This window comes from Convolutriloba macropyga, chromosome 15 (assembly GCF_964194025.1).
Source record: "Convolutriloba macropyga chromosome 15, txConMacr16.3, whole genome shotgun sequence".
Taxonomy (NCBI): Eukaryota; Metazoa; Xenacoelomorpha; order Acoela; family Convolutidae; genus Convolutriloba; species Convolutriloba macropyga.
In genome coordinates, this window is record NC_134482.1 from 17,073,177 (window position 1) to 17,098,742 (window position 25,566).

Genomic DNA, 25,566 nt, shown 5'->3' on the forward strand with positions numbered 1-25,566 from the left:
AACCAAATATTTTATTACATTATTTCGAAATCATTAAAATTATTCCTAGAAAAAAACCGCCATTTAATGATCACTTACCAAAACTATTAAGCATGTGAAAATAAACCTGAAATATTTTAAAGCTTTACCCAACGGCGCCAAAACCCCCTGTACTAGTAATAACTGCTAACTACTAGTTATAAGTGTACCTTGGATGCATTTCTCCACTGGGCGAATTCTTTTCAGGAGTGGCAGCATTACTATTTTTGAACAATTTCAACTTGGGGGTTCCCAGGTGCAGTCGAGGTGAATTGCATGCATTTGGGGACATAATTTGCCTCAACTTTTTGACAGACAGAGGCAGCTTGCTTTGGTTGCGTTCTTCATTTGCAAACTTTATTGTCTTCTGATACAAGACATACACCAACAATTTATTTGGTTAACACAGATTATTTTAACATCGACTCAAGATGCAAGGAATTGGTTCAAGTCTAATCAAATTCATTATTAAACCAACTAAATCGCGATCGCTCGCACTTCAATTATTGGTTCCTCAAAAGATTACATGAACGCAACTACTGCACTTCAATCTTTGCGACGAATAACTTGTGCACCAAAAAATTGGTTAACATTCGGACCAATTAAATTTCATTTCCCAAAATGTATTTCATCTAAGTGGTTTAAGTGGTCTATAGAAACAGCTATTGTACCAAAAGATGAAGTATTTTTGGTCTATGTAATCAGCATGACCTTAACTTGCGGCTTCCGTTTATTTTAATTGTGGGTTCTATCTTTTATTTATGTAACTTAAATAACATTAGGGCCCGCAAATTAAAAACAGGATTATTCATTTTAGCAGCGAGAAAACGAAGTCTAATTCGCACGAGTGAAATGTGATACGCGGTTACAAATATTTGCATGACAACCCCCCCCCCCCCCCCCGCCCCCTGTACAGCATATTTGGAGACGTGCACCACAATGCTGTCAAGTAGACAGTAATGAATTTGGTAAACCAAGACTTTGATCATTCATTGTACGGTCACAGCGTCAGTCATCACTGTGAAATAAAAAACTAGCCCGAATTTGCAGTACCTGTGAATAAAAGGTACTCTGCACTTGCAAAACTTAGTTGCAATAGTGTCAAAAAGAGGAGTTATGCCATTTAGACCTTCAATATCAGGATCCAAATCAAAACCGGATTTTCCACCAAAAATCATGAAAAAAAAACAAAACAAATCCCACATAGAATAGCTGCGAACAAGAGCTTGCCTGTTGTCTACTGATGCAAACTCAGAATAATGTAGATTACCCGGCAGATTGCCGGAAAATATGCCGCCGTCGATTCTCATAAACAAGATTGGGATTGGAAGAAGAGAAAAAAAACTAGTGAAAAAATGATTTTTGTACGAACAATTTAAGAGTGCGAACTATTTTGATGTCATTTTGGAGCTGAACGTACACCTGTTTCGTAGTGGGACCACACAGGGGGCTAGTATCAATACCAATAAGCATTAGAGATGGTAACTAAGAACAAAGTTCGGGGAACGGGCATCTAAAATTGGGCTTTATGGGTTTATCCCGTTTCTTTTTGATTTCCTTTTTTGATACTGACTCTGTTCATTTTGAATTGCTTTGCTGGGCAACTGCTGTCTAAAAGCAAAGAAGAGTGAAGTAGCCTATAGAAGTCAAAAAGATTTCACGCATAATGTTGAACAAGCTGTGAACTAAGGTAAAGCGAAATTTTTTTTATCGATGAAGTAAAAAAAACATAGCAGGACAAGTCCTGACGTACAATTCAAAGAATTTTCATTGACTAAACAGAAAACTAGACCTAGAACGGACTATGAATGGATTGGAAAAATCATTTAGAAAAAAATCCTATCCAAAAAGTCGAAAAAACTAAAAATCAAAGTGAAATTGCCGCATGTGAACAAAAATTCACTAGCGAATTTTTGTTCAAACACCGTTTTCTCACTCTACTTTAAATTTAGAGCAACAAAATTTCACGCCGCAAAACCACTCGCTGCTTCGCTACACTTCCTGTTTCGGCGTGACCAAAATCACTACTCCAATTTGACTTCAAAAATCATGAAAACGTATGAACAGATCTTAAAAAACATAGCCGGCAGATTGCCCGAATAGCTGCGAGAAAACAAACCTGCGTGCCATATAATAGAGATAGAAACAGATACAGATCTAAATTGAAAAAAAATCGACGCTGCTCAAAAAACTAGGCTAAAAAAACATTCAGCGATAAAATAATAAAGCTTGTTAAAATTCATTCCACGGAACCCTCTTATTAGGGACCTTTACTGCATATAGGAGTTCCTTTGACCTTAAATAAATTCAAATTAAACTTAAGTGCAAAAGTCATTTTATTTAGTGAGGTAAGTCACGTATGATCAAAATCTAGTCACGCAAATAACCTAAAAACTTTTACTAAAGCGAGTGAGAAATGACGTCACGCGCGCAAATGCCGTTAGTGAGAGGTATAAGTCATTCAGAAAATTTGACTTTTTCAGATTTGCTGTGTGAACAAATGTAAAACAAAAAAGAGCGTCAGACGACGAAACAAAAAACATAGCAGGACAAGTCCTGACGTACAATTCAAAGAATTTTCATTGACTAAACAGAAAACAAGACCTAGAACGGACTATGAATGGATTGGGAAAACCATTAAGAAAAAAATCCGATCCAAAAAATCGAAAAAACTAAAAATCAAAGTGAAATTGCCGCATGTGAACAAAAATTCACTAGCAAATTTTTGTTCAAACACCGTTTTCTCACTCTACTTTAAATTTAGAGCGAAAACATTTCACGCCGCAAAACCTCTCCCTTTTTCGCTCCACTTCCTGTTTCCCGCTGACCAAAATCACTACTCCAATTTGACTTCAAAAATCATGAAAATGTGTGAACAGATCTTAAAAAAAAGACAGCGCCTCAATACAATTCAAATTCTTTGAATTGTAAAAAACCAAGAGCACCGCAATATAGCTTCGCTCAGCTTACAGCTTCGCAGCTATAACAAACACTCAGAACCAAATATTTTATTACATTATTTCGAAATCATTAAAATTATTCCTAGAAAAAAACCGCCATTTAATGATCACTTACTAAAACAATTAAACATGTGAAAATAAACCTGAAATATTTTCAAGCTTTACCCAACGGCGCCAAAACCCCCTGTACTAGTAATAACTGCTAACTACTAGTTATAAGTGTACCTTGGATGCATTTCTCCACTGGGCGAATTCTTTTCAGGAGTGGCAGCATTACTATTTTTGAACAATTTCAACTTGGGGGTTCCCAGGTGCAGTCGAGATGAATTGCATGCATTTGGGGACATAATTTGCCTCAACTTTTTGACAGACAGAGGCAGCTTGCTTTGGTTGTGTTCTTCATTTGCAAACTTCATTGTCTTCTGATACAAGACATACACCAACAATTTATTTGGTTAACACAGATTATTTTAACATCGACTCAAGATGCAAGGAATTGGTTCAAGTCTAATCAAATTCATTATTAAACCAACTAAATCGCGATCGCTCGCACTTCAATTATTGGTTCCTCAAAAGATTACATGAACGCAACTACTGCACTTCAATCTTTGCGACGAATAACTTGTGCACCAAAAAATTGGTTAACATTCGGACCAATTAAATTTCATTTCCCAAAATGTATTTCATCTAAGTGGTTTAAGTGTTCTATAGAAACAGCTATTGTACCAAAAGATGAAGTATTTTTGGTCTCTGTAATCAGCATGACCTTAACTTGCGGCTTCCGTTTATTTTAATTGTGGGTTCTATCTTTTATTTATGTAACTTAAATAACATTAGGGCCCGCAAATTAAAAACAGGATTATTCATTTTAGCAGCGAGAAAACGAAGTCTAATTCGCACGAGTGAAATGTGATACGCGGTTACAAATATTTGCATGACAACCCCCCCCCCCCCGCCCCCTGTACAGCATATTTGGAGACGTGCACCACAATGCTGTCAAGTAGACAGTAATGAATTTGGTAAACCAAGACTTTGATCATTCATTGTACGGTCACAGCGTCAGTCATCACTGTGAAATAAAAAACTAGCCCAAATTTGCAGTACCTGTGAATAAAAGGTACTCTGAACTTGCAAAACTTAGTTGCAATAGTGTCAAAAAGAGGAGTTATGCCATTTAGACCTTCAATATCAGGATCCAAATCAAAACCGGATTTTCCACCAAAAATCATGAAAAAAAACAAAACAAATCCCACATAGAATAGCTGCGAACAAGAGCTTGCCTGTTGTCTACTGATGCAATCAAAGATGCAAACTCAGAATAATGTAGATTACCCGGCAGATTGCCGGAAAATATGCCGCCGTCGATTCTCATAAACAAGATTGGGATTGGAAGAAGAGAAAAAAAACTAGTGAAAAAATGATTTTTGTACGAACAATTTAAGAGTGCGAACTATTTTGATGTCATTTTGGAGCTGAACGTACACCTGGTAGTGGGACCACACAGGGGGCTCGTATCAATACCAATAAGCATTAGAGATGGTAACTAAGAACAAAGTTCGGGGAACGGGCATCTAAAATTGGGCTTTATGGGTTTATCCCGTTTCTTTTTGATTTCCTTTTTTGATACTGACTCTGTTCATTTTGAATTGCTTTGCTGGGCAACTGCTGTCTAAAAGCAAAGAAGAGTGAAGTAGCCTATAGAAGTCAAAAAGATTTCACGCATAATGTTAAACAAGCTGTGAACTAAGGTAAAGCGAAATTTTTTTTATCGATGAAGTAAAAAAACATAGCAGGACAAGTCCTGACGTACAATTCAAAGAATTTTCATTGACTAAACAGAAAACTAGACCTAGAACGGACTATGAATGGATTGGAAAAATCATTTAGAAAAAATCCTATCCAAAAAGTCGAAAAAACAGTAAAAATCAAAGTGAAATTGCCGCATGTGAACAAAAAATCACTACCGATAAAGGGAATTTTTGTTCAAACACCATATTCTCACTCTACTTTAAAATTAGAGCGAAAAAATTTCACGCCGCAAAACCACTCGCTTTTTCGCTCCATTTCCTGTTTCGGCGTGACCAAAATCACTACTCCAATTTGACTTCAAAAATCATGAAAATGTGTGAACAGATCTTAAAAAAAAAGACAGCGCCCCAATACAATTCAAATTCTTTGAATTGTAAAAAACCAAGAGCACCGCAATATAGCTACGCTCGGCTTATTGTAAAAATAGGAGCGCTATAATAGCCTGCTGAGATGGTGAGGCGGCTATTAAAAACCAATTGAAAATAAAAACAGAATTTTAGATATTAACCATAAACGAAGCGCGGCTGTAGATAGTAGCTACCCTCGGAAAAACGAGATTGCATTTGCTTGGAAGGTCGGACAAAACTTCCTGAAATTAAATTCTAACATTTAATTGTTTTCGTCTTCCTAGGACAAATGACACAATTGGAAAGTATAAAAGATGCTTTTCACGCACTCTTCGTAGCTAAGCTGTAGAAATCACGACAGAACCGAACTTTGTGTTTAATAAATCCTATATTGAAACCTAAAACTCATCGATAGACGAACACTGCAAACTCCAAGAAACCCATGAGTACTACGAGCAGCGTCCACCGATACAATACGCAACAGCTTCATGCCCAATTTGTTGTTCATTAGAAAAAAATGAACCTGAACCCAACTATTAATAATCACCCTACATGCCATAAATTTATGTCTACTCAAGTTTCGATTAATCGCATACCTAGAGACTAGTAAAAGCGACTTGACAACCGAGCTCTTCCTGCTTATCCCGTTTTGACAACGAAAAGTCTCAGTTTTTGCCAACAAAACAACTGGGGTGCGGGAGGGGTTAAGTGAGCAAGGAGGAGGGTGGGGTAACGAGCGCGGGTTGGGGCGCGAGTGCAAGGTTTGTGTATGTCTCAAACAGTTTCGGTGAATTGCATACTAGTGAGACGTAATGCTCTTCTAGTCGGATGTAATTCTATCCGGGCTTCACTTGTTCAGTCCGCTCTTGAAGACCAAAATGCAAATTTTGAGACAAAAACTAGCAGACGAAAATTCGGGAGTAAGAAAAATGACGTCAAAGACCAGCAGGACTAAAATTATTGAGGACTATTATTGCTATCAACTCGTTTGAAAACAATTAAACATGTCTAGTAGCGGACTCAAAGTTCAATAACAGTAGATAGCAGATAGCCAGGAACAATGGAACTGTGTATTTTTAATTCTGATTTTAAAATTTAATGCAAAATATGAGAACGCTTTTCTTATTCATCAGTTTTTTCGTTGCTCTCAAATGTTATCACTCGTTTTCACTGATAAATGTTATCACTGATAAATATTCACAGAGATCAAAATTGACATATAAAAGCTGCCTTAGCATGTAGATTTTTCTGTCATAGTTGTGGTCGGAACACACAATAAAAGATCTGATTAATCATTCAGATCAAATGCTGTTTCGTTCAAAAACATTTAATAAGGCAATACCTAACACTCATTTAAAAAATTACTAGTAAATTAGATTAACACAAGAGTTTGCCGATTTAGGTATACCAAGATATGGAAAAAAACCGTGCTATACATTTGAATTTTACCAGCTCTACGAAAAATCAAAATTAGTTTTTCAGTCGATTCAGAAGAACGTAAATACGGTGAAATCTTACCCGGTTGTTATCAACTAACATGAATCTTGTGAACCACGTACTCGCGTAACTATTAAACAACCGATATTGCATACATAAAACAAGTACATAAACAAGCTGAAACTGGTACTAAAAAGATACAAGCATGCGCCTTTAAAGCTCAAGGACTCAGCTCAAGATATCAGGCAAGTGGTGTTTTTTTGTATTTATTTCTTGTTAAGTTTAATTAATAGCTTAACTAACTAGTGTTTCGTTGCGCATGAGTTCGTGAACTATTTCAAATCCATTTAGGTCTGATATAAATATACGCAAATCTCAATATGAAACAGGTCGAGGTCTAAATTTACAACTGGTTACACTTAAATGACTCCACGGATATCTATCTGTGGCTATAAAACACAAGCACACCAAAAATAGAATTTCATTAATCCCTCAATCGATAACAAAATACTCATCAAAGACAAGTTTCTATGATGGCGAATGTGAATAACCACTATACTATTGAGATCAAACATACATACAATAACGAACTTTGACACACAATATGAAGAGGTATCAAAATTTGCTAACTTCTCCAAAATTCTGAGCCTAAAAGGTTAAACATTGTGTAACAGACTGAAAACGGAATCCGAACTGAAAAACGCTGAATAAAATCATCTGTTCGAAAATAGTAGCCTATCTTTTACCATACTTTAAAACAGGCACAGAAAACTCACAAACAACTGAAATTTGAAGATACTAAGCATTGGGTAGATGATGGCTTTTCAGAAATTGTTAGTTTCTTGCTTGTATTTTCTTTACCAATACGGCTAACCCATTTTTTGCTCTTAACTTTTTTTTGAAACGAGAGAAATTTGATGCTGGAACTCTTGGCAGACTTTTCAAATTTTCTTCTTGAGAGTAGATTCATGGAAACTGGCAGCTTTGAAAATGCATGCAGAAAAGCATCTAAAAGGTCAACTATATGTGTTCAACTAAAAAAAAAGCCAATTCAAATTGAGCAAATCGTTAAAAGATTGCAGCAGTGCCTTGGAATATAACCTGTCGGAATTCAGATAAATTTGAAATTTTTTCGGCGAAATTAGCAAAACCATAGCAGAAACATGTAACTTACACAATTAGAAAAAAACACGTTAAAGTCAACAGAGACAACCATGTTACTGGCAAGACCTCAACCTACCATTAATGCACAAAATAAGGTTAAATTCAACTCAGTTTGTAACTCAAACGGCCAAAATCAAAACAATCGATTTATGCCAGGGTTGGACTAAAAAAACATCAGGTGAAAAAAAAACACGCTTGAACTGGGCAACTCTGCCTTCATTGCGATCATTATAATGCACTAAATTATTTCAGCTGTGAAGCGTAAAGTGACAATTGATATTAGCAGTAACACTTGCTTGTGATAATTTGCAGTTGAAGCATTTTGCAATTAGTGAGCACAGATACAAAACTTTCAAACGAACGACACAAAACTGCAGTAGACAAAAATAGCATCTCCAATAGTAGAAAAATAGGATAGAAAACATTTCAAACTCAACACCACCTTTCTCCCTTTTTATACAAGAGTACCTCATATCTATGCAGAGGACCTTTGAAGGGTGCACAGACAAAAAAAGTCCCGGACAAAACAGTCGCGAATAGCAGAATATTCCCAGACAAAATAGTCCCGAATAGCAAACTGTTCCCAGACAAAATAGTCCCAAGAAATCAGACAAAAATGCCCCCCCCCCCCAATCGTCCAAACTAAACAGTTAAACATTTGCACACCAGTTAACAAAGACACTCCTCAAATTATTCTTATGATTGTATCCCATTGAACAAATATTAAGCTGATTACAACTTAGTTTTTGCAAAATTATATATTTTAAACCAAGTTTTTTATGATGAATTCTAATTCATATCAATTCAAAATAATGCATACGGAAGCTTAACCCAATCATGCAATTTGGGACTGTTGTGTCCGGACACGCTATCAAAAAGTATACCTTGAGAATATTACCTCAACATTTGACCTTCGGTCACTATCTGGTACTCCTTGCTTTCAAATTTCGGCGTCAAACATCTAGCCAAAAAGTTAATTTTCGTAGGACGTTTTTCTTTTGCATTTTATCGACGAGCGCTCAAAAATTTTATGCAACACGTAAACGAGACAGTAACCAAAAATCAGCTCAAATCAAACCAAGATTATCACAACAAAATTTACAAGTTTTTGCTGCCATTTACAGTTAACACCAACGACAGATCTATAAACAAGGATCTTTAACACCATACACTAGAGCATCAAAAATTAGTGCTTACAGCAGATCCTGAAAAAATTTCCTTTCACAACCTTTCACATGAAGACAAAGCAAAAACTTCCTAGTTCTGTCAATCAAAGGCCAATTACGTTTGAGTGGATAAACTTGAAGCCCATTGCTCTCAACCTATTCTCCACTTTTTATTTTTTAAAAAAACCACGAAGATGACAATTGTCTGAATGGCTGATGCCCTTTTACCAAATAAAATTAGTTTTCACCACTTCAGTTGAGCGGTAGTTAAAAGCTAAGAAAACAATTTACTGCAAATGGCACTTCAAATCAGCAAAAAAATCCATAGCAAAAAACAACAACCGATCAAAGCATATTCAAGAAAACGTTCAAGAGAAAAGTTTGCGAAAAGACAAACTAACAATAATTGCTTCCAATTTGTTCACGAACAATAAAAAAAAGTGAACAAACATAATCGGCGGTGAGCATGAAGGTGAGAGGGTATACAAAGCACATAAAAATATCCTTCAGAACATATGCCTACACAACAGTTTGACACGAGGTGGTATAGAAACACGACGAAATGCCCTTTACACCATTAACGCCTCCTCAAAAAATTTTTTTAAGAAGGAAAAACGATCAGTCGAAAAATAGGTGGAACAAAACCAGCATAAAAAGACCAAAAAGACTAAAATAATTCATGACCTTAGTTTTCGAGCAATCAAAAATCGAACAAAAAATCAGACAGCTGATCAAATGATCCTACTTTAACAGTCTGAAGACAAAAAAACCTGTAGGAGTACTGCCATACAAATTTAAATTTCACAAATCGAGAAAAAAAAGAATTGAGGTCATGATATATTAAAGGGTTATGTGCTAATATTGCTTATGGGGGTAAAATAAAAGTTTGCAAAGAGACAAACTAACAAAAATAGCTTCCAATTCGTTCAAGAACAATGAAAACAGTGAAAAAAACATAATCGGCGCTGAGCATGAATGTGAGAGTGTATACAAAGCACATAAAAATATGCTTCAGAACATATGCCTACACAGCAGTTTGACACGAGGTGGTTTAGAAAACACTACGAAATGCCCTTTACACCATTAACGCCTCCTCAAAAAATTTTTTTAAGAAGGAAAAACGATCAGTCGAAAAATAGGTGGAACAAAACCAGCATAAAAAGACCAAAAAGACTAAAATAATTCATGACCTTAGTTTGCGAGCAATCAAAAATCGAACAAAAAATCAGACAGCTGATCAAATGATCCTACTTTAACAGTCTGAAGACAAAAAAACCTGTAGGAGTACTGCCATACAAATTTAAATTTCACAAATCGAGAAAAAAAGAATTGAGGTCATGATATATTAAAGGGTTATGTGCTAATATTGCTTATGGGGGTAAAATAAAAGTTTGCAAAGTGACAAACTAACAAAAATAGCTTCCAATTCGTTCAAGAACAATGAAAACAGTGAAAAAAACATAATCGGCGCTGAGCATGAATGTGAGAGTGTATACAAAGCACATAAAAATATCCTTCAGAACATATGCCTACACAACAGTTTGACACGAGGTGGTTTAGAAACACTACGAAATGCCCTTAACCTCATTAACGCGTCCTCAAAAAAATTTTTAAGAAGGAAAAACTGTCAGTCGAAAAATAGGTGGCACAAGAACTGCATAAAAAGACCGAAAGGACTGAAATAATTCATATAACCTTCGTTTGAGAGCAATCAAAATTTGAACAAAAATTCATGGAGCTGATCGAATGATGCTACTTTAACAGTCTGAAGACAAAAAAAACCCTGTAGGAATACTGCCAGACAAAGTTCAATTTCGTACTACGAGATAAAAAAGAATTGAGGTCATAACATATTAAAGGGTTATGTGCTACAATTGCTTATGGGGGTAAGAGAAAAGACAAACTAACAAAAATTGCTTCCAATTCGTTCATGAACAATGAAAAAAAGTGAAAAAACATAATCGGCGGTGAGCATGAAGGTGAGAGTGTATACAAAGCACATAAAAATATCCTTCAGAACATATGCCTACACAACAGTTTGACACGAGGTGGTTTAGAAACACTACGAAATGCCCTTTACACCATTAACGCCTCGTCAAAAAAAAATTTTAAGAAGGAAAAACGATCAGTCGAAAAATAGGTGGAACAAAACCAGCATAAAAAGACCAGAAAGACTAAAATAATTCATGACCTTAGTTTGCGAGCAATCAAAAATCGAACAAAAAATCAGACAGCTGATCAAATGATCCTACTTTAACAGTCTGAAGACAAAAAAACCTGTAGGAGTACTGCCATACAAATTTAAATTTCACAAATCGAGAAAAAAAGAATTGAGGTCATGATATATTAAAGGGTTATGTGCTAATATTGCTTATGGGGGTAAAATAAAAGTTTGCAAAGAGACAAACTAACAAAAATAGCTTCCAATTCGTTCAAGAACAATGAAAACAGTGAAAAAACATAATCGGCGCTGAGCATGAATGTGAGAGTGTATACAAAGCACATAAAAATATCCTTCAGAACATATGCCTACACAACAGTTTGACACGAGGTGGTTTAGAAACACTACGAAATGCCCTTAACCTCATTAACGCGTCCTCAAAAAAATTTTTAAGAAGGAAAAACTGTCAGTCGAAAAATAGGTGGAACAAGAACTGCATAAAAAGACCGAAAGGACTGAAATAATTCATATGACCTTCGTTTGAGAGCAATCAAAATTTGAACAAAAATTCATGGAGCTGATCGAATGATGCTACTTTAACAGTCTGAAGACAAAAAAAAACCTGTAGGAATACTGCCAGACAAAGTTCAATTTCGCACTACGAGATAAAAAAGAATTGAGGTCATAATATATTAAAGGGTTATGTGCTACCATTGCTTATGGGGGTAAGAGAAAAGACAAACTAACAAAAATTGCTTCCAATTCGTTCATGAACAATGAAAAAAAGTGAAAAAACATAATCGGCGGTGAGCATGAAGGTGAGAGTGTATACAAAGCACATAAAAATATCCTTCAGAACATATGCCTACACAACAGTTTGACACGAGGTGGTTTAGAAACACTACGAAATGCCCTTTACACCATTAACGCCTCGTCAAAAAAAAATTTTAAGAAGGAAAAACGATCAGTCGAAAAAAAAGGTGGAACAAGAACTGCATAAAAAGACCAAAAAGACTGGAATAATTCACATGACCTTCGTTTGAGAGCAATCAAAATTTGAACAAAAATTCATGGAGCTGATCGAATGCTGCTACTTTAACAGTCCGAAGACAAAAAAACCTGTAGGAGTACTGCCATACAAATTTCAATTTCGCACTACGAGATAAAAAAGAATTGATGTCATGGTATATTAAAGAATTATGTGCTAATATAGCGCGTGCTTTTGGGGGTTGCAAATAATATACACACACTAATAACTGGGGGTCACAAAAGCAAAAGATCTGATGCTTGGCAATGATAAAATATCCACTTGAATAATGTAGAAAAAATTACCTGCAGCTCTGAGGGTCAAAAGTACAGGTTGCATACAGGCAACATATATAACACAAGCGGATTTCCATTTGTTCTCCCGTACGTTATCCCCTGAAGTTACAGAGCTCGTGCCATTACATAGTAAATCATTATGTACAAATATGGCACGTGCGTCTGGGGGATGCAAATAATATGCACCCACTAAGCTGGGAGGTGGGGGGAGGGGGGCACAAACGGAAAAGATCCACATAATCTACAACAATCATTCCAAACAAGCAGTCCTGTCCAGCTACGAATTCCTCCCCTTCGCAACAAAAACTCGGGCTTGGGAAGCTTATACGGCCAGCATCACAGCGCAGATGCATACTTAAATTTAAAACAAATGTGTCTTACAAGTATGTAAGGGTATAATCCCATTTTCCTATATTGAAAAGGTTAGTACCCGGTTGTGAATCTTAGTCTTCCGCAAAATTGTTCTTAAATAGAAAATTCGACTGTTGTTTAAGTAACTGGTTATTCCAATTTTCGAGCAAATGTTTTTAATAGGTCTTAATTTTTTACAAGGTATAGAGCTCACTCTCCTTGATAAAGTATGAAAAACCCGAATGGAAAAATCGCCCCATTTCTATGGGGTGCTCTGCTTATTATATAGGGATTCTGACGTTCCACTTGAGATTAACTGTTCACCCACCGGTTTCGGAGACGTTGCCAAGGCCAACGACCCTGGAATCGGCGGTGACGGAGTTTTGGTCAATGTCGAGGAACCGACCAAGGTTCCCGTTCCTCCATCGGAGGTCCCGGACGACGGAGAGATTCTGGAAGGTCGAGAGAGACCAGCTATGGCACTTCGAGGAGTACTTGGGGATTTAGGGAGAGAAACTACGGAGAAATGATCCTGTGAGCAGGCGGGAAACAAACATGTGCCCAGTTTGCATGAAAACACTTTCCTTCATTCCGAGTCAGTTACAAAGCACATGTATATAATATTGTACTTTTTCTCTCCAATAAAATAATAAATTTTGTTGTTCTTCAATTATATTCACTAAAGTCTTCATTTGACGATAGCGAAATACGCCAAATTTAGTTGAAACGGTTACTTAAGATTCTGGCTAACTGTTTTTCAAAAAATCAGATACCTGATAGAAATCAGAACATCTGGACAAATTGGACTAATTTTAACCGAAAAATGAACTACGAAATGATGAAAAATTGGTTAATTTGAAAGTCAAGTTTGAACTAACCGCTTCTCCGTTGATCTCTCCAGGACCATTTGCAGATGTCGGACTGTTTGCAACTTTCATCAGATTATTAGCCTTGGCCTCCTCAAACTTCTGGAAGAGAACTTTCCTCTTGGAGGCATCCGGCACCAGCTGTTTTTTCTCCAAATCCAGTTTCAATCTGTCTCCAACGTTCTTGTAGACCTCGACTAGCAACTGCACTGCACGGTCCCTTACCTTAAAAACAAAATAATTCAAGTTTTGAAAGGATCAAATAATTGGCCATTCTATGCTCCGATGCGTGGAAGCACCACAATAAAAATTAATAAACATTTAATATCAAAACTAAAGTTGCATATTTAATTGCAGATGGTTATTACTTAGGTTTGCTTGCAGCCATTGATTCCCATAATCCCGATTTGGGTTGAAAAACAAGAAAAATAAAAAAAACTGATTGATGCAAGAAAACTTCTTTAAAGTTGTTGGCCATACTTCCGTTACTTAATGAGAGGGTACAGGGGCTAGTATCAATGCCAATAAGCATTAGAGATGGTAACTGTAACTTAAAAGAACAAATTTCAGGTAGCGGTCATCTAAGATTGAGCTTAATCCCGTCTCTATTTGTGATGCCATGTTTTGATACTGTTTCTGTTTATTATAGATTCCTTTCCTGAGCAACTGCTGTTTAAACGCACTTTGAGCAGAATGAGCGGACAACGATTCATCGATCATAAATGTTAAAAAAATTGAACATAAAAATCGAAAAAAACAAAGAAAAACGACCGAACGTGAACAAAAAAAAAACTCACAATCGAGAAAGCGAATTTTTGTTCAAACGCCGTTTTCTCACTCTATTTGAAAATTCGACAGAGAAACTTTCTTGGCATGATGCAATCACTAATTCCACTTGACTTCAAAAATCATGAAAATAAGTGAACAGATCTTAAAAAAAAGGCAGCGACCCAAAACAATTCAAATTCGTTGAACTGTAAAAAATGGTTGCAATAATAGCGTGCTGAGATGAGGTAAACAGACGGGTTTCAAATGATATTCAGCAAAGTTGTCAGTTCACTTCTACTACTAGTCGGCGGGAATTGATTTCAGGCTGCTTATAATAGGGAACGAGAGCAATTTAGATCACACAAAACATCAAGCGAAAAGTCAAAAGGAGTAGTGGATAAAACAAGGCCACCAGCCAATTTGGTCCATTTTCCCTCGTTAAAACTCGAGAAATGGATCAAGCCGTCTGCTAACTGATAGCCTTGTTTTATCCACTACTATAGGCAGTCTTATAAACATTAATTTATTTCCCTTTGTTTTATCCACTATATTTCCCTTTATATTCCCTCAAAATCTATCTCACTTAGTGCAACCCACTAGTACAGAGTTAAGCTGGTAATTATCCATTATCAGACGGATAGTTCGGGTTCTATACCCACTAACTACAGTGAACGCATCCCAGTACTAGTGTAACTAGAGAGACCGTGTAAAAAGCACGTAAAACAACTTGCGAAAAAAACTTGAGAAAAATATTAAATAATAAAAATTTTCATATATCCCCCTAATCAATATTTAATCAATCTAAAACTAAAACTTTCTGTCTCACTTGGCGTAGTGGTTAAATCATCGAGTCTAGTTAAGTTGCTTTAGCAAACGGAGGGTTTGGGGTTCCTTCCTCACTGACTCGAGTGAACGTCCCCCGATCGGCGAAGCCGCCTTTCAGGATTTGATGAATTACTATAAAACTAAGCGAGATAAAAAAAAATTCACAGTTCTTAAAAAGGATGATTCCTTCTGTGAGACTGTATAGGGGACACACAGTGATGGGTATACAGTCAAAAAACAACATTGAGATCGGTGGAAACACAGTGATTAGTGTTTTTTTTTCAGTTTAACTTGCGAAAATCTACGAAGCCACTTTGTGGATTGGTGTAACTACTTCATGGTAATCTGCACAAAACCAGCTTAACTCTAAACTTTTATTTTAAATCCTTTGACATATCCCTGAATCTATCTTTGGTATGTTTGTATCTATATCTGTTAGGATAGATGCACAATCTGCATCTTCCACTTCTAAATCTAAAGAAAGAAATATGCTTATAAACTTACACATATTACACTCTAGATATTGATTTAGATTGGCATAATGGTCCCACAAAAGTTTAATATAATCTTTTACTTTAACTATATCTTTACATATATAACAAAAATATTCTAACTCTTTGCAATCATTACAACATTCTCTCCAAGGATTACTTTTACACTTATCACACTTCATTTTTCTCTTTCGAAAAACTATTTTCCAAAATTTTCCCTAAAAAAATACACTATGTCTCACTCAACTAACAGCAATGTAAACTTCTGCGACGTCTGATTTATCCTTTAAAACAAAGAAAGGTTTATACAGGCATCAATCACAAAAGAGAAAGGTTTATACAGGGCTTCAAAACATAAAGAATTGTTAGAGAAAATGTTTGATTCTGATGAGGAAGCCCTTATCAATATTAAGCCTAAAAGTGAAAGGGTTATACCCCCATCATCCCAACCCATACCTGAAAACATGGAGAGATTGTATGACTCAGAAGAAGAATATTACTTCCTCAGACCTAAGCCTAAAACTGAGAGTAAGCTTGAAACTGAGTGTGTACCTAAAGATATTATCAATGATATTATTAAAACTAAACCCATCACTAAACCTAAAACTGAAGATGGAAGATGAGCCGAAGGCCATGCTGCGCCATAATATCTACAGCAGAATTAAGTATGAATGTAAAGAATGTCATGCAGAATTTAAAAATAAAATAGCCCTAACTACTCACTCATATAGCCATAATCGCAAGTATCTAGAAAACACAGAATACTGTGATGAAAATTCTAGCCAGAACATGAAAGAATTTTTTATTACTGATAAAGCTGGGAATTACATTGAAGATATAGATGAAGCTATTAATAACTCTTTAGAAGAAATTAAGAACTGTTACCAGTTTCGTAGAGTTTTAAATATAAGATCACGGCCGAGTGTGAGTACAAGAAGTGAACCAAAGAAAAAGTTAAGATCACAAAAATATTCTTCAAAACTGACTATATTATTAATAATGCAATATATGATTATGGTGACTTCAAACAATGGTTGGATTTTGAAAAAGAAATATATGAAGGCTATGGCTACGACTCTGAGTTTCTCGGATTAAGAAGTATTCAGATAAATATTGAACCAACTAAAGCATCTATTGGTAGTTATATAGATTTACCTCCCGACCTCAAAAACTCTAAATCAATATTAAATATACGCAATCCCAAATACAATTGCTTGCAACTAACTATTACCGCTTGGCTACATCCAGCCATGGACCATGCAACACGTGAAAGTAAATACCAGAATAAACTAATTACACCAAGACAACAACATGAAGATGACTTCGGCTATATATTAAGAATACAAAAATTGTACAATATTATTATTTGGATATACATGACGCCCTGTGGTGATTGTAAAGTAGAATTACTTAAACCAGTGGGTGACTTTGATAAAGAAAGAAAAGATGTTAGAACATGTTTTGGAAAAAGCCGGAGTGGACTGTGCTCTAATTAAAAACATAGAAACCCTGTTAGATCGTCCAAATAAAAATAAAATGAAATATTATTATTGTGATAGATGTACAGATTGGTTTAACTCTCAAATTAAATATGACAATCATATATGTAGCCACTCTTTCAAACCAGAGATTGTTTGTCCCAAGAAAAAACATATTACTTTTATAAATGAACATAAGTGCCAGAATATAACAAAAATTATAACTGCTGATATAGAATGTTGAATTCTTGAAGTCGCATCTAATGACTATAAATATGTAATAGCTGAACACATACGAATAAGCATTGGCTACATCTGGCAAGCTAATTTCAAATACTACTTTGGTCTAGACTGCTTCAAAAAATTTGCTAGAGATCTTTTAGAAATAAAAAAAGAGAATAATTTCAAGTTAAACAAACCAATGATATTTAATTAGATGAATTATATCACGAAACCAATAACACTTGTCATATATGCAGCAAAATATGTATTAATAAAGTAAGAGATCACTATCAAGAAAATGGTAAATACAGAGGACCAGCATGTAGAATGTGTAATCTACAAACAACAAAACTTTACTCCCATAATATTCCATAATGGCTCTGGTTATGATTTCAATCTACTATATAGTGAACTCTTTAAACAGAATAATGATGAAAGAAAAGTAGATAACATACCACTAGCTGGTGGTAAGTCTAAGATGTTTAGCATTGATTGTCTTAAATTCTTAGATAGTTATAACTTCTTAGCTATGCCTCTAGATCAAATGGCAAAGATATACGGGTGTAAAACTAAAACATTATATCCATATGAAAACAATGGTTTAGAGTCGCATAATAATCTTATAGGCAATCTAAATATAGAAGACATCAAATCCTCACTATCTAATAAATTGCCAACACAAGAAGAAGTCGATATTTTTCATAAAGACAACAGTCATAAAACTGGTAAAGATCTTACAATAGAGTATTTACAGAATGGTGTTTAAATTTTAGACTATTGCATTAATGAATATGTCAAGTTAAGTATGAAAGAATTCGGACTCAACCCACTACATTACGTTAGTCTCCCGGTTTATAGTTTTGATTGTTGGTTAATGTCAAGTGGTGTTACATTAGATACATTACAAGATAAACAAATGCTAGATGATTTTGTTGAAGCAAAGAGAGGTGGTATATGTGATATAATGGGTGATAGATATATTAACAATGGTAATGCTTATGGTAATAGTAATAGTAATGGTAACGGCAATCAAGGAACCTGCTTCGCAGATGACAATGACCATGGTAAGACCATATGGTACATAGACGCAAACAACCTATACGGCTATGCAATGATGCAAAAGTTACCTTATAAGGACGTCAAGTACTCTGACACATCTATAGATGTTATACTAAATACTCCAGATGATAGTGATCATGGTTACTATATAGTTTGTGATACTAATTATACTAATAGTTGTAAAGAAAGATCACAGCAGCTTGCATTAATGCCTAGTAAAAGAAAGATAAATGATAATGAATTAGGCTATAGAGAAAGAGATGGAGGCAAGGCAAGATCAGAGAAATTAATCTTAGACCAAAACAACAAGACAGAATATATGATTCATTATAGAATGTTAAAGTTCTATGTTAAGATGGGTGTAAAAGTAACTAAAACTCATAGAGTAATTCAATTTAAACAAGATTACATATGTAGAGACTATATTCAAAACAATACTAATAAAAGAGCAAGAGCTAAAACTGAACCGGAAAAGGATGTAAGGAAATTAATGAACAACTCACTATATGGAAGAATGTGTATGAATCCTCTACACTTCTTTCAAAGTAAGTTCTTAAATGATGAAGAAATGATAATGAAAAGTATAAGTAAACCAACATTTAAGAATATAGCTAGATATAAGGATAACAGCGAAATTGAATATCTAAAGAAAAAAAAAGAATATGATTCTCCAGTATATGTAGGTGTTACTATATTAGAATTAAGTAAATTACACATGTATGATGTATTCTTTAATATTCTTCAAAGATCCCTCAAAAATCTACAACTCCATTATATGGATAACGATAGTTTTGTATTAAGCTTTAGCGAGGGTAATGTACCCGATGAACACATGGACCTATCCAATCTCGAAAAACCAATCAAAACTAATAATAAAGTTTCAGGTAAATTCAAACATGAATTGGGAAGTAGAATAATAGAAGAGTTTATAGCACTGTCACCAAAGACATATAGCTTTAAAGATTATCCTAAGAATACCAAAGAGAAAGGAATAAAGAATTGTAACAATGCTAAACATGAAGAGTATTATAATGCATTAATGTATAACACAGAGAACTGTAGATGAATGTAGAAAACAAAAAGTTGGTGATAACATGACAACAACAAAAACGAGCAAGATTAGTCTAAACAAATTTGATGATAAAAGATTCTATGTAAATAATATTAAAATCTATCCTCATGATGAGAATCTATATCTATTCAAAAAAGATCTAGTAAAAAAAATAATATTACTTTTTAGCGCTATTAATAAAATTAGGGTTAGATGTAAGTAAACAAACATTAGAATCATTAATAAATAATAATTTTGAACTAACTATCATTGATGAAAGAAAATTTATTGAAGCTGCTATTAGATTATAAAATATATAATCTTAATAAAAAACAAAACTGGTTAATAACTTTCTATAACCGCCTATTAATAAAATGACCAATTGCTTCTCTTGGTTAAGTAGTTAGTACATTATAGATCATCATCTCTCCCAAATATATTTCCAAATCACCATTTCCTTTAGTTTATTTGTTTTTGTTATATTCAATAGATTTTATTATTTCACTGGTTTCCCTTTCATCTATATAATTAGAATAACTTGAAATTACTAATTCATCATGCCAAGGATCCCTAGCATGGTTGATAAACTCTTCCATAGTCCAATATTGTTTTCCACAAGCTAAACAATTTTTTAACTCAGAGTAGTTTTCATCAAGAGAATTTTCATTATCCATTTTTTCACATTATTATAATTTTTCAATATATAAAAATGACTAAGCTAGATAAACTTATAGAATTAAATAAACTAGAAAAAGAGAACAGAAAGAACAGATTAGAAGAAAAATTAAGACAACAAGAATATTATGGTGACATAGAAGAGTTAATTGATCCTCTAACTAAAACACTAAATGCAAACAACGAACAGAATCTAGCATTGGGTGAACAAACATTAAGAGCAATAGATTGGCAAAATCAAGAGTTAGATATACAAACTAGGATGATCCAGCAAGCTGGCTCCCAGTTTCATGAAGCATTAAAGAAGTCTAATGAAGCTTTTATGAAGTCCGATGGTGAAGCATGGACGAAGTTCAATGAAGCTGTAGAGGAAGCTCGAGATAAACCAGGAATTATAGTAGATAAAGACAGCTCAAATTATAAATTTAATGTCAATTCAATCTAACCCCCAATTAAAGTTAAAGTTCGGAAATTTAGATATTGGTGAATTTGAAATGAATGGTGTCAAATTAACTTATCAAGAAAATTCATTTATAGTTAAGGATATATATGAATTTTCAGATGGGTTTATAAACTTTCTTACTAACCCAAACGCAACATATGATAAGATCGAGGAAGATGAAAACAAAATTAAAAGGTTTTTATTTGATATTACTTATGATGTAGGAAAAGGTGATAAGTAGTAGATATAGAACAATAAAATTATACTATTGGAAAAAAGGTGGTGTATCTGGTAGGGGTTCAAATAGCATCTGCGAAGCAGGTTCCTCGAATGACATCCTTGAAGGGGCTCCGCCCCTGGTTCCCCAAGCGGGTTCCCCGATCAACCCAAATAATTTAGTAGAAAGACTAGAATTACTTGTACTAGAAACAAAAGCTGGTCTTGATGGATTATATGATGAAATGTTAAAAATATCTAAACAACAATTATCAAAAAACGAACAACTAGATAATTTGGTTTTTAATTATGGTAAATAAATAATGGTGGAAAAACAACAATACACAATTAAACAACAACTACTAGCTAAAGAAGTACTCAGTCCTCAAATAACAAAGTTTAGAAGAGAAAGAATAATACCATTATATAAAGATGAAACATGGTCAGCTGATTTGATAGACAAATCATCTCTAAGTAAATACAAAAATAATTATAAGTTTATATTAACAGTTATAGATATATTCACAAAATATGCTTTGGCTATTCCATTGAAGAACAAATCTGGTTTATCTATAACTAATGGCTTAAAAATAGTATTAGGTGAAAATCCACACGGTGGCTCTGAAAGTCGAAAACCAGAGAAGTTATGGGTAGCTAGAGGAAGTGAGTTTAAACATTTGAATCTTTACTTAAAGAATATGAAACAAAACTTTATTCTACTTATAGTGATTTAAAGGCTGTATTCAAAGAGAGATTTAATAGAACATTATTACACATAATAAATAAAGCTATGTTCATCAATGGCGATGGTAATTGGGTAAATATAATAAATGATGCTGCTGTAACATATAACAATAACTCTAATTCAACAATCAATATGACACCAGTTGATGCTTCTAATAATCCCGATAAGGTTAAAGACACTTTTAGTTTTAAGAATATCAAACCCAAACTGATTGTCGGCATTTATGTCAGAAAAGCTGACAAACGTAACATTTTCTCTAAAGGATACACTTCTAACTGGAATAGAGAATTGGTTAAAGTGAATGAAGTTCTAAAAACCCAACCACCAACATATAAAATAGAAGATATTAATGGAGAGAAAATAGAAGGTAAAAATTATGAACAGGAACAATTAAAATCCGAGTTTGATTTCGAATCTAATAATAAGGTTTTGGAATTATTAGAAATCGACCTCCGGTCAAATACAAAGTAGTTATTTGTTTCTGCAAACAAATACAAAGATGACAAGAAATAGATTCAATCAGGCTAAACAACAATAAACATCAACAACAACATCAATGAACAACTTAACACTAAGTGAGGCTTATGTTTATTCCTAGAAGATAATGATAAAATTGACATGAAAGATACTTATAAGATTACAAATGTACACCCTCCCATAGATCAAAAAGATGTTGTTAATAAAGAGTATTGTGATAATAACCTATTATCATCTAATAATAAAACAGATATTTTAAGTAAAAACATAACTGAACTAAGAAAAAAACTGAACCATCATCTACAACCAACGGAGATACTGTATGGATTGATGGTGATACAGTTGAACTAGTCTCTCTTAACTCATCTAATATATCCACACTAGCCAATAAGATAACTGAAATTGAAACTAATATTGTTCATTTTGGCAACAAAGTTTCCGCTGATACCATTTCTAAACATAATGAATTAAAAGTGGAGTTTGATAACAATAAATTTATTCAGTTAATTACTAACACTCAATTGGGTGATGCATGTGTTGATAAATGGAGATGTTTAAGAGAAAACCATATATCAATGTTGAAGATAGTTATGACATATATTATAGCTATATTATTAGAAAGTAAGCCAGTAGACAACAAAGAACAAGCAAATTTAGAGATGCATGATTTTAAACAAGAAGATATATTGAAAGATATTGAGAGTTATTTTACTACTGAAAATGAGTCAACCAACAGCACCGAGTGAGAGATTATTATATACGGATCTATCATCTGTATCAGAAAGATTGATAAATGAAAAGATTCAAGCTAATAAAAAATTTAATAACAACATTAACAATATAAAAGATATCAGAAATTATTATGAAAATGAAACTAATAATTATAATAAGAAGATAAGTAGATATAAGAATTATATTAACGTAGCTGAGATAACAGAAATAGTATTATCATCTATAGCAACAACATCAACATCAGTTGCATTAAAAGGTATAGGATTACCTTATTCTATACCAACAGCTTTTGCTACGGCAACTGTTTGTGGCTCATTATCAAAAACAATTAATATTAAAATAAGAAATAAAACTATAAAGTATTCACAAATATATATTTTAAGTAAACAGTTAGTAAAAAGTTTAATAAACTATATACTAAATCAATCAATGATAATAAAATAGATAATGACGAATATAAAGAATTAGTTATGGTATATGAGGAATATAAGAAGAAACATACCCGGCAGATTGCCGGAAAATAGCCGCCGTTGATTCCAATAAGCATGATTCGGATTGAAATAACAGAAGATATTGAAAAAAAAAGATTTTTGTACAAAAACATTTTTTTAAGTCCGATTTATTTTGATGGCATTTCGTAGTTGAACATACTTCTGTTTCTTAGAGAGAGGCTACAGGGGCTACTATCAATAACAATAAGCATTAGAGATGGTAAATAAAACTTATAGGAACGACGTTCAAATAGCGGGCATCTAAAATTGGGCTTTATGGGTTTATCCCGTTTCTATTTGACATCCATTTTTGTACTAACTCTGTTCATTTTGAATTGCTTTGCTGAGCAACTGATGTTCAAAATCACTGTTAGCAGAATGAGAGAAGAGAGAAACTAGCCTAGAGAAGTCAAAAAGATTTCACGCAAAATGTTGAAAAGGCGGCAAAATGAGGTAAAGCGAAACATTTTTTTTATTCGACGAAGTAAAAAAAATAGGAGCGCTATAATAGCCGGCTGAGATGATGAGGGCGGCTATTAATAAGAAAAATAAATTGAGTGTTTTTTTAAACTGAAGTTAATAGTGTTTAGTTATAATAATGTATTTAGTAATAATAATATTCGTATTAATATTTACCGTTAGATGATGATATAGCCATAGTCCTAGTCATAGTTATAATCATAGTCATAGACTTACATTTATAGTTATAGTCCTAGTCATAGTAATAGTCAAAGACTTACAACTAGTCATAGCTAAAGTCATACCTATAGTCATCTGCGAACGGACTTCGTCCGTGGCATACCAAGCAGCTCCTGATAAAAAAGTTATTATTTAAACTCTAATATAATTAAATCTTCTTTGTACCTAAATATAATTCTCTACCTTTCTGTACTACTCTTATACCTTCATCAGAAGTTGCAAATTTAATAAAATCAAGTGTGGCTGCTAGAGCTGCTTTAGGGTTTCTACTTGCAGCCGCACTTCCTATTTTACTTGCAATCTCTAAAGCCTTACAGGATTATTAGCAACTTTCTTTCCAAAGTTAACAGTTGCCTTACCAACACTTTTGAAGAAATCTTTCAATCTTTTTGCTTCTATTGTTCCATCACTGGCAGTCATTGCTTTATTCCTTTTACACTTAATACAATTACCCTCTAACATCTTAGTTCCTTTCGCTACGATAACCCCTCTTATATTATTAGTACCACTATAATGCCTACCACCAACACAATAAGAATTAGTTTTAAACTTATTAAAAGTACTCATATTTATATACAAAAAACAATGGAAGTTAAAAAGTATAATCCTTTTGTTGTTAAATCCAAAACCAAACCCAAGTCATTAACTAAGGCTAAGATTAAGCCTAAGCCCAAAACTAAACTTGAAGCAAAAGGACTGTCTCTAGAGAATAAAAAGAAATTAGATATCATTTATAGTAAAGGTTTTGTTAAGACTAGTAGGAAATAGTTTGACTATGACATTGACTATAAGTATAACTATAACTATGATATAATAGACCTTCAGTCATCTGCGAAGCAGTTTCACTGATCAGCAAGGCCGCGACTCTGTCGATCCACGAAGTGGCTTTGCCAATTAGTCTCTACGACACTATATCAACCATCTTTTTACAATCACTATTACCAGTAATAACCTTTCTAGTTAATACTAATGCATGACATATAACATCTGCAACTGCAGCACTAAATTTAAAATTAAGTTGTATTGGTTGTGGACCTATATGATCATTTTGATATCTAGTATCAAATACATATTCTATAACTACTTTTGAATGTTCTGTGATTTATATATGGTTTAATATTATGAGGTAATCCATTATAATCTTCATTAAAATTAACTATCTCTCTAAAAGCCTCATTATAATTATTAGTACCATAATTAATATTCATTATATCCTCAGGATAAAATTAACTACCAATCTTACAATAACATTCAGTAACATTCATTATATCAAATGTACTTGCATCATGAGTTTGTTCATAAACATTATTAATTTCAAAACCAATTATTATATATTGAGGTCTTTCCATACCACTTTCCATACCAAGATCAAATAAGAAGTTAGTAGCATTGGGTATATTCTTATAAAATGTCTTTCTTTCATAATAACTGAAATCAATATTATTCTTTTTAATTAATCCTTTCTGTACAATAATTCAATTATCATTACTAGGATCAATACTAGGCACACACCATGATATATCTCTAATTTCTATATTACCATCATTAGCCACCCAGCCAGGATCAGCATCAACTCTAAATAAAGCTCTATCA

General features: G+C 33.8%; 1 protein-coding gene across 7 annotated transcripts in view; it reads right to left on the minus strand.

Annotated features, from left to right (window-relative positions):
- The window catches only part of LOC142354699 (CLIP-associating protein 2-like), a 214,256-nt gene that overhangs the window by 144,370 nt on the left and 44,320 nt on the right, over nucleotides 1-25,566 (minus strand). For 5 of the 7 annotated variants that reach the window (XM_075407070.1, XM_075407069.1, XM_075407067.1 and 2 more), the window contains exons 8-9: nucleotides 13,615-13,827; nucleotides 189-385 (exon numbers count right to left, since the gene is read on the minus strand). In XM_075407070.1, the coding sequence (XP_075263185.1) occupies nucleotides 189-385; nucleotides 13,615-13,827 (410 nt within the window). Of the gene's footprint in view, nucleotides 1-188; nucleotides 386-13,064; nucleotides 13,269-13,614; nucleotides 13,828-25,566 lie in introns of all 7 variants that reach the window. The other 2 variants (XM_075407064.1, XM_075407068.1) reach the window with 2 other exon arrangements.